Source organism: Lucilia sericata, unplaced genomic scaffold, assembly GCF_015586225.1.
Source record: "Lucilia sericata isolate MDLA Ls3-8-SP2 unplaced genomic scaffold, ASM1558622v1 Contig000755F_arrow, whole genome shotgun sequence".
Lineage (NCBI taxonomy): Eukaryota > Metazoa > Arthropoda > Insecta > Diptera > Calliphoridae > Lucilia > Lucilia sericata.
This window is the reverse complement of record NW_023994752.1, coordinates 16,678-35,368: the sequence shown is the minus strand read 5'-3', so window position 1 is coordinate 35,368 and position 18,691 is coordinate 16,678. Positions and strand designations below refer to the sequence as shown.

Below are 18,691 nucleotides of genomic sequence, written 5' to 3'. Positions count from 1 at the left end.
AGACACTTTTTCCCTATAGAAAAAGTTTCTATAGAGACGACTCCTTTTTTATAGAAAAATTATCTGTAAAGAAGACTCTTGTCTATAGAAAAAGTCTCTGTAAAGAAGGCTCCTTTTCTATAGAGAAAAAAGTCAATCTAAAGAAGACACTTTTTCTATAGAAAAAGTTTCCTTAAATATGACACTTTTTCTATAGACAAAGTCTCCTTAAAGATGACACTTTTTCTATAGAAAAGTATCTTTAAAGAAGCCTCCTTAATGAAAACACTATTCCTTTAAAAAAGTCTCTTTACTCAAGACAATATTTCCATAGAAAAAGTCTCTTTAATGAAGACACTTTTTCAATAGAAAAGTCCCTCTAAAGAAGACACTTTTCAAAAGAAAAGTCTCTCTAAAGAAGACACGTTTTCTATAGAAAATTTCTCTAAAGAAGACACTTTTTCTATAGAAAAAGTCTCTGTAAAGAAGACACTTTTTCCATAGAAAAAGTCTCTCTAAGACACTTTTTCTATAGAATAAGTCTCCTTAAAAAGACACTTTTTCTATAGAAAAAGTTTCTGTAGAGAAGACTCCTTTTCTATAGAAAAATTATCTGTTAAGAAGACTCTTTTCTATAGAAAAAGTCTCTGTAAAGAAGACTCCTTTTCTATAGAGAAAAAAGTCAATCTAAAGAAGACACTTTTTCTATAGAAAAGGTCTCCTTAAAGATGACACTTTTTCTATAGAAAAGTCTCTTTAAAGAAGGCAGTTTTTCTATAGAAAAGTCTCCTTAATGAAGACACTATTCCTTTAAAAAAGCCTCTTTATTTAAGACAATATTTCCATAGAAAAAATCTCTTTAATGAAGACACTTTTTCAATAGAAAAGTCCCTCAAAAGAAAAATGTCTTTTAAGAAGACACGTTTTCTATAGAAAAATTTCTCCAAAGAAGACACTTTTTCTAAAAGAAAAAGTCTCTCTAAAGAAGACACTTTTTCCATAGAAAAAGTCTCTCTAAAGAAGACACTTTTTTTACAGAATAAGTCTCCTTAAAGATGACACTTTTTCTATAGAAAAGTCTCCTTAATGAAGACACCATTCCTTTAGAAAAAGTCTCTTTACTTAATACAAATTTTCCATAGAAAAGTCTCTTTAAGAAAATTCTTTAAATAAGGCTCTTTTTCTATATAAAAATTCTCTGTAAAGAATACTCTTCTTCCATAGATAAAGCCTATGTAAGGTAGTGTCTTTTTTTATAGAAAAAGTCTCTGTAGAGAAGTCTATTTTTCTATAGAAAATTTATAAAGAAGACCCTTTTCTATAGAAAAAGTCTCTGTAAAGAATACTCCTTTTCTATAGAGAAAGTCTCTATAAAGAAAAATCTTTTTCTACAGAAAAAGTCTTTGTAAAAGAAAAAGTCTTTTTGTAGAAAAGTCCATGTATGAGAAACTTTTTTCTATAGAAAATTCTATGCATGGAAGACTATTTTTCTATAGAAAGGTCTCTGTAGAAAAGATCCTCGTGAGGAAAAATTTTCAATTCAATTTTCGCACTCACTGTACCCATATAATTTCCATAAATAAACGTATTAAAACCAACAAAAAAAAAAAGACTTTTATATTCATATATTCGTGATGTCCTTTCATCATATATTTTATACGAGTAGGGATATGTGAAAGTGTATATGTATGTATGTGATTGTGTGTATAAGTGAATATACGTGAAAGTATATAATTCAGAATAATATTCCTACAGACAAATACAAACTTTATCTGAATGTACGAATACAGCAAAACACATACATGGAGTTAACCACACGGAATATTCACATGTACATAAATGTACATCCATCTATACAAACAAACAGATTCATATAAAATATATTCCTGTTGGTTTAGTTGTTGCTGCGAAACCGCACGCAGTATGCCTGCTGCTGCTGTTGTCCTTTCTCCAGATTTGTTGTTGTTGTTCGTTTTTTTTTCCTTTAAACCCCAAACAGATTTTTCATGAATGAATTAATGTATGAAAGAATGAACCAACCAACGAGTGAATGAATGAAATGAAAGTGTCTGGATTCACGTGATTTATGAACAATTTACTACAATAACACTGAGATTTTAACTTTTGTTGTTGCTGTAGTTGTTGTTTTTTGTTGTTGTTACTATTATAGCTGTATTGTATGTTGGCAGCTTTTTTTATTGTTGTTTTCTTCATCACAACCACATTAAGAGGTTTTCCGAGGAAGGGTGGCGGAACAAAGTTAAAAAAGAACCAAATGAAGAGCTAAAGAATTGAGCCATGTTGCTGTTGTTTTTCTTGGCTGTTTTTGTTGCTGCTATTGTTATTGTACAAGTTCTGCCCGATACGTGTTACATTTTAATGAGTTTTTTTGTTGCGTTTAAAAACATAAACAAAATGTGCGGAAATTGGCGTTGTTGCTGCTATTTTGCTTGTATATTTCTGTTTGCGTGAGCGTGTTTGTTTTAAATGTAATTTAACGGAAAAATATCAACAAACTACTATTTCGCTGTAATGTACATTTGATGCAATCTGGCTGGATTGATGAGAGTTTATTTTGAGGCTTTTTTTAATCTTGGAAAAAAAATTTTCTATAGAAAAAGTCATTTTAGTGGAGATACTTTTTCTACAGAAAAAGTCTCTTTAATGGAGACACTTTTCCTACAGAAAAAAAAAATTCTTTAATGGAGACACTTTTTCTAAGGAAAAAGTCCATATCTTCTTGCTGACGGAATAGTGTTTCTTGTCGTCGTATCAAACGTGATCTTTCGAAATCCTCTTTTAAGGATTTGGCTGTTTGTATTTGTTTTTCCAGCTTCTGTTAATAGCGTTCATCATCTTTAGCCAAACGTTCTTCTATTAAAAGCTCAAGGAGTAAATCATTATGTCGTTGTTGCTTCATTTGTTGGGCATAAACTTGTTGCCCTATTCTCTCACTGAGAGCTTCACGTTTCATGGTGTTCTCTTTGCGTTTCTGTATACGCATTCTTTCAGTTTCATCTCTTTGTCTGACCATTTCCATGTATTTTCTATGATCCTCTTCAGCATCTACTTTTTGTTGTGTTTTATAAAGTTTAACTTGTTTGAGATACTCATCCCGATCTTGTTTTGCCAACTCTTTAAGCTCTAACATGTGCTGCCTTTCTCTTTCCTTGTCCGGCTCAAAGCTTTGTAAAAATCTCTGCATACTCGCACGTTCTTTTAATACAAACTCTCTTTCCAATTTACATTTTTCTTCCTTTTCTTCCATTTGCTTTAAAATATCTCTACGAAACTTAGCCTTTTTCTCTACATTTTCTCTTTCTTCCTCCAGGAAAATTTCTCTATTTCTTCGGCACTCTTCTTCAAAACGTTTGTTTTCCTCTAAACGTTCTTGCATTTCCTCTCTTTGTTTTTTCTCCTTCAAAGCTTTCTGTTCGGCTAGTTCTCTTTGTATATGAGGCCTTTTAATTTGTACATCCAAAAGTCTTACTTCCTCCTCATTTTGATGCAGCCGATCTTTACTGGAGACACTTTTTCTATAGAAAAAGTCTCTTTACAGGAGACACTTTTTGTATAGAAAATGTCTCTTTACTGGAGACACTTTTTCTATAGAAAAAGTATCTTTACTGGAGATACTTTTTCTATAGAAAAGTGTCTTTACTGGAGACACTTTTTCTATAGAAAAAGTCTCCTTAATGGAGACACTTTTTCTATAGAAAAAGTCTCCTTAATGGAGACACTTTTTCTATAGAAAAAGTCTCTTTAATGGAGACACTTTTTCTATAGAAAAAGTCTCTTTAATGGAGACATTTTTTCTATAGAAAAAGTCTCTTTAATAGAGACACTTTTTCTATAGAAAAAATCTCTTTTATAGAGACACTTTTTCTATAGAAAAAGTTTCTTTAATAGAGACACTTTTTCTATAGAAAAATTCTCATTAATAGAGACACTTTTTCTATAGAAGAATCTCTTTAATGGAGACACTTTTCGTGAAGAAAGCGGCTCTTTAATGGGACACTTTTTCTTCAGAAAGAGTCTCTTTAATTGAGACACTTTTTCTATAGAAAGATTCTCTTTAGTGGAGACACATTTTCTATAGAAAGAAACTCCTTAGTGGAGGCAGGTTCCTTTATATATATTTTTTTAATTTTAAAATATTTAACACCTAATTAACACAAAAACTTATTAAAAAAACTCAAAACACTTTGAATCCATAAATTTTACAACAATTTCGTATAAATCTATTAAATTTAGTGTTTTAAATTCACACCTGTCATCATTATTTTTTTAACTTTATTAACAACGCAACTCTCTTTACAGTCAATTTATAATGGGCTAATGAAAATATTGTTTATTTCCACCATATTTATGTTTAAATTTTTATATGAACAAAAATTAATTGAAATTCATTACAAATCTTTGCAAAAATGACACAATTACAACAGATTGTTTAATGTTGTTGTTTTTGTTACTGCAGTTGATGATAGTCGTTCGGTGTGTTTGTTTACTTGATGGTTTCGTTTGTCTACTATAGTAAACAGTTTTGTTATAAAGTGGACTTAAGAATTTTCAAATATATTAAATATATTTTTTTTAGTTTTTTACTTTGTTGTTTAAATTATTATGTGTTATGTTTTATGAAAATTAGTCACGTCGGTGTGAAACATTGCAAACATAATTTTAGTAAATTATAACACAAAATTAAAGTTAAAAATATAATAAAAAAAAACATTTTTGGGAAATGTGAAGCGGTTATAAAACAGGGTACTGTTGAATAAGGGGTACCAATAAGGGCTGTTTATGAAACTACCGATAATTTTGACAACAGATCAGTTAGGCCTATAATCTAAACTATAAAAAGTCTATATAGTCTTCATTAAGGATCATCCTATAGTTTGACTATAGATCAATAAAAACTATACATACTGATTATAGATTAGCATTCAGACTTTACTGTATGTCAGTCTTGACTATATATCAGTCTATACTCCTGGTTGTAGATCAGTATATAGTTCTAAAAACAATATAGTATATAGGCTTTGCTGCAGATTAGACTACAATACTGACTAGAGATCTAATCTATAGTCTTGACATATATCAGTCTATAAACCTAATTATAGATCAGTCTAAAGACTTGACTATAGATCAGTGTAAAGTCATAACTACATAAAGTCTGCATTACTTACTATTGATCAGTCTTATGTCCTGACTATAGATCAGTATATAGTCATAACTACAGCTGAGTCTATATTCCTGACTATAAATAACTCTACGTTCTAAACTGGAGATAAGATTACAGATCTTGACCATGATATGTGACTGTAGATCAGTTTTGACAACAGATTCTTGACTGTGAGTGAGTCTATAGTCTTGACTATAAATTAGTTAATAATCTTGACTTTAGATCAGTTCATAATCTTGAATAAATAATTTTGACTATGGATCAGTCTATAATGTGAACTATAGATCGGTTTGTAGTCTTAACTATACATCGGTTTGTAGTCTTGACTATAAAACATTCTATGCGATCCGTTATAGATTATTCTAGAGTTTGTTGATCTGTCGCTATTCTGTACTGTAAAATAGTCCATATAAATGACTACAGATCGGTATATATATCAGCCTATGGTCTTGACAATTGTACCTCTTCTTGATTATACCATTAAAAGTTTTCGAATGAAACATTTTCCCAGTTTGTTTTGATATTTGTTTATAAAATAGTTTTATAAACATTTTTCCTAAACATTTTTTCTTTATAATTTTCAATTCTCCCGGAAATAAGATTGAAAACGCCATTATCTAGATGATTAGTTAAATTTTCGGCTAAAATATTGTTTTTTATACGATTTTTTTTTACTATTTGAAATAATGTTTCGTGATAAAATTTGCTCCATCAAACAGAATGTTAATGTCAGACATCGTCGGACCAATACACAATTTCTCAAAAATATTATGCACGAAGAACAACTGGAAAAGGTTGTGCGAGCCCAAGAAATTCAAATGACTGCTGAAAATCCCATGATAAAAGAGCAAAAACTGAAAAGCCAAATTTGTAGCGAATTAAAACAGCTAGAGCAAGAGAAATTCCTAGAGGAGAAACGTAAAGATCGGCTGCATCAAAATGAGGAGGAAGTAAGACTTTTGAATGTACAAATTAAAAGAGCTCATATACAAAGAGAACTAGCCGAACAGAAAGTTTTGAGGGAGAAAAAACAAAGAGAGGAAATGCAAGAACGTTTAGAGGAAAACAAACGTTTTGAAGAAGAGTGCCGAAGAAATAGGGAAATTTTCCTAGAGGAAGAAAGAAAAAATGTAGAGAAAAAGGCCAAGTTTCGTAGAGATATTTTAAAGCAAATGGAAGAAAAGGAAGAAAAATGTAAATTGGAAAGAGAGTTTGTATTAAAAGAACGTGCGAGTATGCAAAGATTTTTAAAAAGCTTTGAGCAGGACCAGGAAAGAGAAAGGCAGCACATGTTGGAGCTTAAAGAGTTGGAAAAACAAGATAGGGATGAGTATCTCAAACAAGTTAAACTTTATAAAACACAACAAAAAGTTGATGCTGAAGAGGATCATAGAAAATACATGGAAATGATCAGACAAAGAGATGAAACCGAAAAAATGCGTATACAGAAACGCAAAGAGAACACCATGAAACGTGAAGCTCTCAGTGAGAGAATAGGACAACAAGTTTATGCCCAACAAATGAAACAACAACAACATAATGATTTTCTCCTCGAGCTTTTAATAGAAGAACGTTTGGCTAAAGATGATGAACGCTATAAACAGAAGCTGGAAAAACAAATACAAACAGCCAAATCTTTAAAAGAGGATTTCGAAAGATCACGTTTGATAAGACGACAAGAAAAACTATTCCGTCAGCAAGAAGATATGAAAGTGGTAAAGGAACAACTAAAAATGTTTCAGGAGCAGGAAAGTAAAGAATTGGACATAAGAAATTCGAATATATCAAAAAGTCGGCAATATTGTCAAGATCTGTTGCAAACAATTAAGAATAAACAGTTAGAACTGGAATTTGAGGCAACACAAAATAAAAAGGAATATCAGCAGCAATTGGCATTGCAGCAAAAACGTCTACAAGATATAGAAACAGAAAAATTACGTCTTTTAAAAGCAGAACCTTTAGAGATTTGGAAATTCTTACCCGTTAAGGCCATAAGTGATAAACATCGTTTCGAATTGGGACTTACCTGTAAAGAAATAAAAGAAAAGGTGTAAATTAGAAATTGTTGCAAAAATAAAGTTCAAAAATTTTAAAAATGTAACGTCCCGTTGTGATTGTGTTTTCACACTAAGCCAATTAAGATTTTGCAATTTGTAGTTTAGTTTTTGTATTGTCATAATATCCCAAAAAAGAACATCTTCCTAAATAAGTTTTTTTTTTCTTTCTTTATTTTTGGCTAAAAAAAGTTCACCCAAAATAAGTATTACAATGAAAGAAATGTCTATATAGTAAAATGTCTATTATCATCATCTTCAACGCTGTCGTCTTTAACGTCATTCTCAAGATTTTTGCGTAGCAACCTCATTAGTGCCTCAAACTCACAGCCAAATAGAAAATGTATAAAAATAGTAATTGTAATTACCAAGGCAATAACCTTTTTCTGTGTGTAATCTTAAAAATGTTTCATTCGTCATTTTTGGGATTTCTTAAGTAAAATTTCTGTTATTTTGATTATTATGTTTGCCGTTTTTTTCTTCTTCTTTCGTATTTCTGCCAAATTCTTAAAAAATAATGTAGTTTCAATATTTGCAGCTACCACATTTTTTTTTTGCTTTGTAACAATGATTTTTGGTATTTTTTTCCTCATATTTATTTATTTATTTTCTTAAATACAGTTTTGCGTGCGTTCATAATTTGTAGGTATTCATTGGGAATTATATATTTTTAAATAATGTTTTGGTAGCAAAAAAAAAAAAATAACGAAATCTTAAATTAACAGAAATATTTTTGTTTATTATATAACAAACAGTTAGATTTCCCGTTGAAGGTGAATTGATTTTTTTTGAACTTAAAATAGTTTTTAAGAAAATTGTGAGTTTATGTTATGTATTAGCCATTTATAGGAAATTTTACGATAATTAGAGAACATGTAGGAGAAGATAATGATAAATTATTCTATTTAGAGAAAATTAATATTAAAACTCAAAACTAAAACTGAGCTAGAACTAGAACTGAACTAGAACTGAACTAGAACAGAACTAGAACTGAAGTAGAATTGAACTAGAACTGAACTAGAACTGAACTAGAACTGAACTAGAACTGAACTAGAACTGAACTAGAACTGAACTAGAACTGAACTAGAACTGAACTAGAACTGAACTAGAACTGAACTAGAACTGAACTAGAACTGAACTAGAACTGAACTAGAACTGAACTAGAACTGAACTAGAACTGAACTAGAACTGAACTAGAACTGAACTAGAACTGAACTAGAACTGAACTAGAACTGAACTAGAACTGAACTAGAACTGAACTAGAACTGAACTAGAACTGAAGAACTGAACTAGAACTAAACTAGAACTGAACTAGAACTGAACTAGAACTGAACTAGAACTGAACTAGAACTGAACTAGAACTGAACTAGAACTGAACTAGAACTGAACTAGAACTGAACTAGAACTGAACTAGAACTGAACTAGAACTGAACTAGAACTGAACTAGAACTGAACTCGAAATGAACTAGAACTGAACTAGAACTGAACTAGAACTGAACTAGAACTGAACTAGAACTGAACTAGAACTGAACTAGAACTGAACTAGAACTGAACTAGAACTGAACTAGAACTGAACTAGAACTGAACTAGAACTGAACTAGAACTGAACTAGAACTGAACTAGAACTGAACTAGAACTGAACTAGAACTGAACTAGAACTGAACTAGAACTGAACTAGAACTGAACTAGAACTGAACTAGAACTGAACTAGAACTGAACTAGAACTGAACTAGAACTGAACTAGAACTGAACTAGAACTGAACTAGAACTGAACTAGAACTGAACTAGAACTGAACTAGAACTGAACTAGAACTGAACTAGAACTAACTAGAACTAGACTTAGAACGACTAGAACTGAACTAGAACTGAACTAGAACTGAACTAAACTGAACTAGAACTGAACTAGAACTGAACTAGAACTGACTAGAAACTGAACTAGAACTGAACTAGAACTGAACTAGAACTGAACTAGAACTGAACTAGAACTGAACTAGAACTGAACTAGAACTGAACTAGAACTGAACTAGAACTGAACTCGAACTGAAACCTACTAGAACTGAACTAGAACTGAACTAGAACTGAACTAGAACTGAACTAGAACTGAACTAGACTGAACTAGAACTGAACTAGAACTGAACTAGAACTGAACTAGAACTGAACTAGAACTGAACTGAACTAGAACTAACAGAACTAAACCTAGAACTGAACTAGAACTGAACTAGAACTGAACTAGAACTGAACTAGAACTGAACTAGAACTGAACTAGAACTGAACTAGAACTGACCTAGACCTAGAACTGAACTAGAACTGAACTAGAAACTGAACTAGAACTGAACTAGAACTGAACTAGAACTGAACTAGAACTGAACTAGAACTGAACTAGAACTGAACTAGAACTGAACTAGAACTGAACTAGAACGAAACTAGAAACTGAACTAGAACTGACTAGAACTGAACTAGAACTGAACTAGAACTGAACTAGAACTGAACTAGAACTGAGACTAGAAACTGGAAACTAGAACTGAACTAGAACTGAACTAGAACTGAACTAGAACTGAACTAGAACTGAACTAGAACTGAACTAGAACTGAACTAGAACTGAACTAGAACTGAACTAGAACTGAACTAGAAACTGAACTAGAACTGAACTAGAACTGAACTAGAACTGAACTAGAACTGAACTAGAACTGAACTAGAACTGAACTAGAACTGAACTAGAACTGAACTAGAAACTGAACTAGAACTGAACTAGAACTGAACTAGAACTGAACTAGAAAGGAACTAGAACTGAACTAGAACTGAACTAGAACTGAACTAAGAATGAACTAGAACTGAAACTAGAACTGAACTAGAACTGAACTAGAACTGAACTAGAACTGAACTAGAACTGAAACTAGAACTGAACCTAGAACTGGAACTAGAACTGAACTAGAACTGAACTAGAACTGAACTAGAACTGAACTAGAACTGAACTAGAACTGAACTAGAACTGAACTACTAGAACTGAACTAGAACTGAACTAGAACTGAACTAGAACAGAACTGAACTAGAAGGGCTGAACTACGAACTAGAACTGAACTAGAACGAACTAGAACTGAACTAGACTGAACTAGAACTGAACTAGAAACTGAACTAGAACTGAACTAGAACTGAACTAGAACTGAACTAGAACTGAACTAGAACTGAACTAGAAACTGAACTAGAACTGAACTAAAATGAACTACAACTGAACAGAAACTGAACTAGAACTGAACTAGAACTGAACTAGAACTGAACTAGAACTGTACTAGAACTGAACTAGAAACTGAACTAGAATGAACTAGAACTGAACTAGAACTGAACTAGAACTGAACTAGACTGAACTAGAACTGACTAGACTGAACTAAACTGAACAGACTGAACTAGAACTGAACTAGACTGAACTAGAACTGAACTAGAACTGAACTAGAACTGAACTAGAACTGAACTAGAACTGAACTAGAACTGAACTAGAACTGAACTAGAACTGAACTAGAACTGAACTAGAACTGAACTAGAACTGAACTAGAACTGAACTAGAACTGAACTAGAACTGAACTAGAACTGAACTAGAACTGAACTAGAACTGAACTAGAACTGAACTAGAACTGAACTAGAACTGAACTAGAACTGAACTAGAACTGAACTAGAACTGAACTAGAACTGAACTAGAACTGAACTAGAACTGAACTAGAACTGAACTAGAACTGAACTAGAACTGAACTAGAACTGAACTAGAACTGAACTAGAACTGAACTAGAACTGAACTAGAACTGAACTAGAACTGAACTAGAACTGAACTAGAACTGAACTAGAACTGAACTAGAATTGAACTAGAACTGAACTAGAACTGAACTAGAACTGAACTAAAACTGAACTAGAACTGAACTAGAACTGAACTAGAACTGAACTAGAACTGAACTAGAACTGAACTAGAACTGAACTAGAACTGAACTAGAACTGAACTAGAACTGAACTAGAACTGAACTAGAACTGAACTAGAACTGAACTAGAACTGAACTAGAACTGAACTAGAACTGAACTAGAACTGAACTAGAACTGAACTAGAACTGAACTAGAACTGAACTAGAACTGAACTAGAACTGAACTAGAACTGAACTAGAACTGAACTAGAACTGAACTAGAACTGAACTAGAACTGAACTAGAACTGAACTAGAACTGAACTAGAACTGAACTAGAACTGAACTAGAACTGAACTAGAACTGAACTAGAACTGAACTAGAACTGAACTAGAACTGAACTAGAACTGTACTAGAACTGAACTAGAAGTGAACGAGAACTGAACTAGAACTGAACTAGAACTGAACTAGAACTGAACTAGAACTGAACTAGAACTGAACTAGAACTGAACTAGAACTGAACTAGAACTGAACTAGAACTGAACTAGAACTGAACTAGAACTGAACTAGAATTGAACTAGAACTGAACTAGAACTGAACTAGAACTGAACTAGAACTGAACAAGAACTGAACTAGAACTGAACTAGAACAGAACTAGAACTGAACTAGAACTGAACTAGAACTGAACTAGAACTGAACTAGAACTGAACTAGAACCGAACTAGAACTAGAACTGAACTAGAACTAAACTAGAACTGTACTAGAAGTGAACTAGAAGTGAACTAGAACTGAACTAGAACTGAACTAGAACTGAACTAGAACTGAACTAGAACTGAACTAGAACTGAACTAGAACTGAACTAGAACTGAACTAGAACTGAACTAGAACTGAACTAGAACTGAACTAGAACTGAACTAGAACTGAACTAGAACTGAACTAGAACTGAACTAGAACTGAACTAGAACTGAACTAGAACTGAACTAGAACTAGAACTGAACTAGAACTGAACTAGAACTGAACTAGAACTGAACTAGAACTGAACTAGAACTAAGCACGAACTGAACTAGAACTGAATTAGAACTGAACTAGAACTGAACTTGAACTGAACTAGACTAGAATAGGACTAGAACTGAATTAGAGTTGAATTAGAACTAGACTAGAGTTGAACTAGAACTCATTATAGAAAATTATCGTTTTAGAAAATTTTTCTTTTTTGATAGAATTTTTTTAAAATTGTTTCTTTTTATAAAAAATTTTAAAAAATCGTAGAAAATTTCTCTTTTTATAGAACATTTTCGAAAATTTCTATTTTTATAAAAATTTGAGAAAAACTCTTTCATTACACAAAATTTTTGGTAACTACCTCTTTGTTGTCAATAGTTTATTGTCACCAAACCCCGGGTCGAACTGCAGCATTAGTGATTAAATTTGCTATTTTATCTCGTTGTTGCATAATTGTGTATTATGTATTACTAGTATTACTCTTGCAAGTTGCAACACACAATGGGTCGTTAAAATTATAATAATAATAGTATTCATGAAATTCATTGACATAACACCACATCAAACCACACAACTCCTCCCCAATCACATAAATTCATGTTGATACAACATTTATACAATTATTTATTTATAATATACAAAAAATTATAATAAATAATAGAAAAACTAAAGTTAATAATAATGATTTTATGTATACAATTATGAAAAAAATATTTCAACGTCACTTGTTTAATAAACTGATGTCTCTGCAAGTAACTGCTGTAAAGCCCAAACCCAAACTCTAACTATTATGTTTGTCAAAGTGCGTACCAGAGGAATTGAAAATATCAGAGTCATATATCCAAGTGATAATTAAAATTTTCACAATTAACTCTATAGAGTTCATGTACAGCCCACTTTCCCTTAGCGAATAAATAACAAAATAAACCGATTTGCTATTTAAATTAATTCAACACTTTTTAGTTGTCACCTGCCTACAGTTATGCATCCGACATTAAGAAACAATGAATTTTTTATGCCACATTTTTATGTTGGTTGTTGGTTGACTGACTGGGAATTAATCACATAAAAATGTCAGTTACATGCATGCGAGTATTTAAGTTTTTGACAATTCAGTGTGTGTGTGTGTCTCGTTTTATGCATTTTTATATTCATAGAGTAATAATCATCATCACATTTAATAACAATACCCCGTAATCTGATGTTATCCTCCTTTATAGATGTTGTTGGTTGCATGTTTACCACCCATCATAGAAATTTTTTTTCGATAATTATTATTGTTGCAAATATGCGCACAACAACAATAACATTGTAATGTTGTAACAATGTACTACAACAATATCATCATATTTCAAAGATATTCATTCATACATTTAGTTGTTGTGGTAATCTAGTCAATGATTTGCTGCTATGCTAACTACATATTGTCTGTTGCAAGCATGTTGCATGCGAAGGGCACTTACTTACTACAACAAATTTACACACACTTCAGATGCAACAGCAGCACAACCAACAACTACTTCTTACCAATGAATATTGTGTAAAATCTCATTGTCATAATTAATTGTTGTTGTTGATTCGTTTTTATTATTTTTTTTTCTTTAATGGAAATTATTTAATCTTATTATTTAGTAAAAGTGTTAAGTAATATTTGAAAAGAAATTGTTAACATGACAAAAGTCTTTAAATGCTGTTAAGATGAAAGAAACAAAATTACAAAAATTTAAAAGATAATCTAAAAAATTTAAAAAAAACAATATGTTTTGGAAAATTTTCTATAGACAAAATACTTTTTGGAAAATTTTCTACAAAAGGGGAAACTTTCGTCAAAGAAATTTTGAGAATTTTCTTTGAAGAAGTCATTTTCTATAAAAATTATAACACTTGTTCAAAATGTTTTTCATAAAAAGATATTAAAAAAAAAGAGATAAACACTTTCTTTTGAAAAAGAGTATTTTATGAAAATTTTATGAGAATTTTATTTATGAGAATTTTATTAAAAATTTATATAAAAGATAATTTTATGAAAATTTTCAATAAAAGAGAATTTTAATGAAAATCTATCTATCTATCTATCTATCTATCTTCTATCTATCTATCTATCTATCTATCTATCTATTCTATCTATCTATCTATCTATCGATCTATCTATCTATCTATCTATCTATCTATCTATCTATCTATCTATCTATCTATCTATCTATCTAAGCTATCTATCTATCTATCTATCTATCTATCTATCTATCTATCTATCTATCTATCTAGCTACGATCTATACGATCTATCTATCTAGCTATCTATCTATCTATCTAGCTATCTCTATTCTATTATCTATCTATCTATCTATCTATCTATTTCTAGTCTATCTATTCTATCTATCTATCTATCATCTATCTATCTATCTATCTTATCTATCTTATCTATCTATCTATCTATCTATCGATCTAGCTATCTATTCATCATCTATCTATCTATCTATCTATCTTATCTATCTATCTAGCTATCTATCCTATCTATCTAGTCTATCTATCTATCTTATCTATTCTATCTATCTATCTATCTATCTATCTATCTATCTATCAATCTATCTATCTATCTATCTATCTATCTATCTATCTATATCTATCTATCTATCTATCTATCTATCTATATCTATCTATCTATCTATCTATCTATCTATCTATCTATCTATCTAATCTATCTATCTATCTATCTATCTATCTATCTATCTATCTATCTCTATCTATCTATCTATCTATCTATCTATCTCTATCTATCTATCTATCTATCTATCTATCTATCTATCTATCTATCTATCTATCTATCTATCTATCTATCTATCTATCTATCTATCTATCTATCTATCTATCTATCTATCTATCTATCTATCTATCTATCTATCTATCTATCTATCTATCTATCTATCTATCTATCTATCTATCATCTATCTATCTATCCTATCTATCTATCTATCATCTATCTATCTATCTATCTATCTATCTATCTATCTATCTATCTATCTATCTATCTCTATCTATCTATCTATCTATCTATCTATCTATCTATCTATCTATCTATCTATCTATCTATCTATCTATCTATCTCTCTATCTATCTATCTATCTATCTATCTATCTATCTATCTATCTATCTATCTATCTATCTATCTATCTATCTATCTACTATCTATCTATCTATCTATCTATCTATCTATCTATCTATCTATCTATCTATCTATCTATCTATCTATCTATCTCTATCTATCTATCTATCTATCTATCATCTATCTATCTATCTATCTATCTCTATCTATCTATCTATCATCTATCTATCTATCTATCTATCTCTATCTATCTATCTATCTATCTATCTATCTATCTATCTATCTATCTATCTATCTATCTATCTATCTATCTATCTATCTATCTATCTATCTATCTATCTATCTATCATCTATCTATCTATCTATCTATCTATCTATCTATCTATCTATCTATCTATCTATCTATCTATCTATCTATCTATCTATCTATCTATCTATCTATCTATCTATCTATCTATCTATCTATCTATCTATCTATCTATCTATCTATCTATCTATCTATCTATCTATCTATCTATCTATCTATCTATCTCTCTATCTATCTATCTATCTATCTATCTATCTATCTATCTATCTATCTATCTATCTATCTATCTATCTATCTATCTATCTATCTATCTATCTATCTATCTATCTATCTATCTATCTATCTATCTATCTATCTATCTATCTATACTATCTATCTATCATCTATCTATCTATCTATCTATCTATCTATCTATCTATCTATCTATCTATCTATCTATCTATCTATCTATCTATCTATCTATCTATCTATCTATCTATCTATCTATCTATCTATCTATCTATCTATCTATCTATCTATCTATCTATCTATCTATCTATCTATCTATCTATCTATCTATCTATCTAATCTCTTTTTTATAAAAGAGAATTTTATGAAAATTTTCTATAAAAAGATATTTTTTTTTAATCTACAAAAGGAGAATTTCTTGACAATTTTCTATAAAAAGAGAATTTTCGAAAATTTTCTATAAAAGAGAATTTTTCGAAAATTTTCTATAAAAAGAGAATTTTTTGAAAATTTTCTATAAAAAGAGAATTTTTTGAAAATTTTATACAAAAAAGAGAATTTTTTAAAAATCTTATAGAAAGATTTTTTTTTTTTTTAAATTTTATACAAAAAAGAGAATTTTTTGAAAATTTTCTATAAAAAAGGAATTTTTCGAAAATTTTCTATGAAAAGAGAATTTATCGAGAATTTTCTATAAAAATAGAATTTTTCGAAAATTGTCCAGAAAAAAAGAGAATTTCTTGAAAATTTTCTATAAAAAGAGAATTTTTCGACAAATTTCTACAGAAAGTGAATTTTTTAAAAATTTTCAATAAATAGCGAAGTTTTATCCCCAAAACATTTGTAACCCCAACTACCATTCCACTTTTTACAAACAACTTTTCAACATACCTGCCCTCAAACATAGAAACAAAATTTGTAATAATCTTTTGAATCTCTATATTTTAATTAAAAATTTCAAATAAATTGTAATTTCCCTTTTAGTCACAGTAAATGTTTGAACTATTCTTTGTCTACAATTAAAATGTTACGAGTTCTAAAAAAAAATAATAAAAAAACCATAATATGTTCTCGATAATTTACCACAAAAATGTCATTGTGATTTCACACAAACATCAAAAATTACATAGTTTTATTAGTTTTCTCTTTCTACTTACTGCACACTTTTTAGTTCATGCAACTAAAATGACAACTCTAATAATCTGTCAAAAGCTCTATGAAAATGAATGACTTAAAATGCAAAAGAAAAAAAAACTAACTTAACAAAATGAAATGAATAAAGTAACAAAAAGAACGTATAATAGATGGATTGTACGACTACGATGCTCATAATGCAGCAATAAAATATGAAAATGAAAAATGAAGTTTTTTTTTCTACTGTGTTTAAATAATTTAGAACAAAAACGGGAAAAAAAAAAAATGCAAAGAAATGGAAAATGTATATGGAAAAACGATAATACTTTTTTCAGGCTGAAAAATAATACCTTACATTTGTTGTAATTTGCATAAAGACTACGAATAGAAATATGAAAATTATTTAAGTGATGCATGTATTAAATAAAACAGTGTGATGGAAGAATTTTCAAACAAATTTGAGAATTTTCTATAGTCTAGACTATAGTCTAGTCTAGTCTAGTCTAGTTTAGTCTGGTCTGGTCTAGTCAAGTCTATAGCCTAGTCTATAGTCTATTCTATAGTCTATTCTATAGTCCAGTCTATAGTCTATTCTATAGTCTATTCTATAGTCCAGTCTATAGTCTAGTCTATAGTCTAGTCTATAATCTAGTCTATGGTCTAGTCTATAGTCTAGTCTATAGTCTAGACTATAGACTTGACTAGCGACTATAGAGTAGCGAGTATAGACTAGCGACTATAGACTAGCGACTATAGACTAGCGACTATAGACTAGCGACTATAGACTAGCGACTATAGACTATCGACTATAGACTAGCGACTATAGACTATATACTAGCAACTATAGACTAGCGAGTATAGACTATAGACTAGCGACTATAGACTAGCGACTATAGACTAGCAACTATAGACTAGCAACTATAGACTATCGACTATAGACTAGCGACTATAGACTAGCAACTATAGACTAGCGATTATAGACTAAAGACTAGCGACTATAGACTAAAGACTAGCGACTATAGACTAGCAACTATAGACTAGCGATTATAGACTAGCGACTATAGACTAGCAACTATAGACTAGAGATTATAGACTAAAGACTAGCGACTATAGACTAAAGACTAGCGACTATAGACTAGCAACTATAGACTAGCAACTATAGACTAGCGATTATATACTATAGACTAGCGACTATAGACTAAAGACTAGCGACTATAGATTATAGACTACCAACCATAGACTAGCGACTATAGACTAGCGACTATGGACTATAGACTAGCAACTATAGACTAGCGACTATAGACTAGCAACTATAGACCAACGACTATAGACTAGCGACTATAGACTAAAGACTAGCGACTAGGGACTAGAGACTATAGACTAGCGACTATAGACTAGCGACTATAGACTAGCGACTGTAGACTAGCGACTATAGACTAGCGACTATATACTAGCGACTTTAGAGTAACGACTATAGACTAGCGACTATAGACTAGCGACTATAGACTAGCGACTATATACTAGTGACTATAGACTAGCGACTATAGACTAGCGACTATAGACTAGCGACTATAGACCAGCGACTATAGACTAGCGACTATAGACTATAGACTAGTGGCTACAGACTAGACTATACCTAGACTCTAGTCTAAATATTTTCTATAAAATAGAAAAAAATTGACTAAAAGGAGAATTTTTTGAAAATTGTCTTGTAAACATACACATCTAAATAAATCGTCTAGAAACTTTAAGTTTACCCTGTTTTTCATTTGCTGTACAGTTGCAATTATACATTTTTACACAATTAATAACTGAAATATGAGAT

General features: G+C 30.5%; 2 protein-coding genes across 2 annotated transcripts; one reads left to right on the top strand and one right to left on the bottom strand.

Annotated features, from left to right (window-relative positions):
* Window positions 1-2,623: 2,623 nt before the first annotated feature.
* On the bottom strand, window positions 2,624-5,664 carry LOC119607853 (trichohyalin-like). The gene is given in 2 exon segments (XM_037961963.1): window positions 2,624-3,515; window positions 5,624-5,664. Coding segments are annotated over 2 exon segments (933 nt in total).
* Window positions 5,665-5,716: 52 nt separating this feature from the next.
* On the top strand, window positions 5,717-7,223 carry LOC119607848 (trichohyalin-like). The gene has a single exon (XM_037961958.1). The coding sequence runs from the start codon at window positions 5,848-5,850 to the stop codon at window positions 7,213-7,215; it is 1,368 nt and encodes a 455-aa protein (XP_037817886.1). The 5' UTR covers window positions 5,717-5,847; the 3' UTR covers window positions 7,216-7,223.
* The last annotated feature ends 11,468 nt before the right edge of the window (window positions 7,224-18,691 follow it).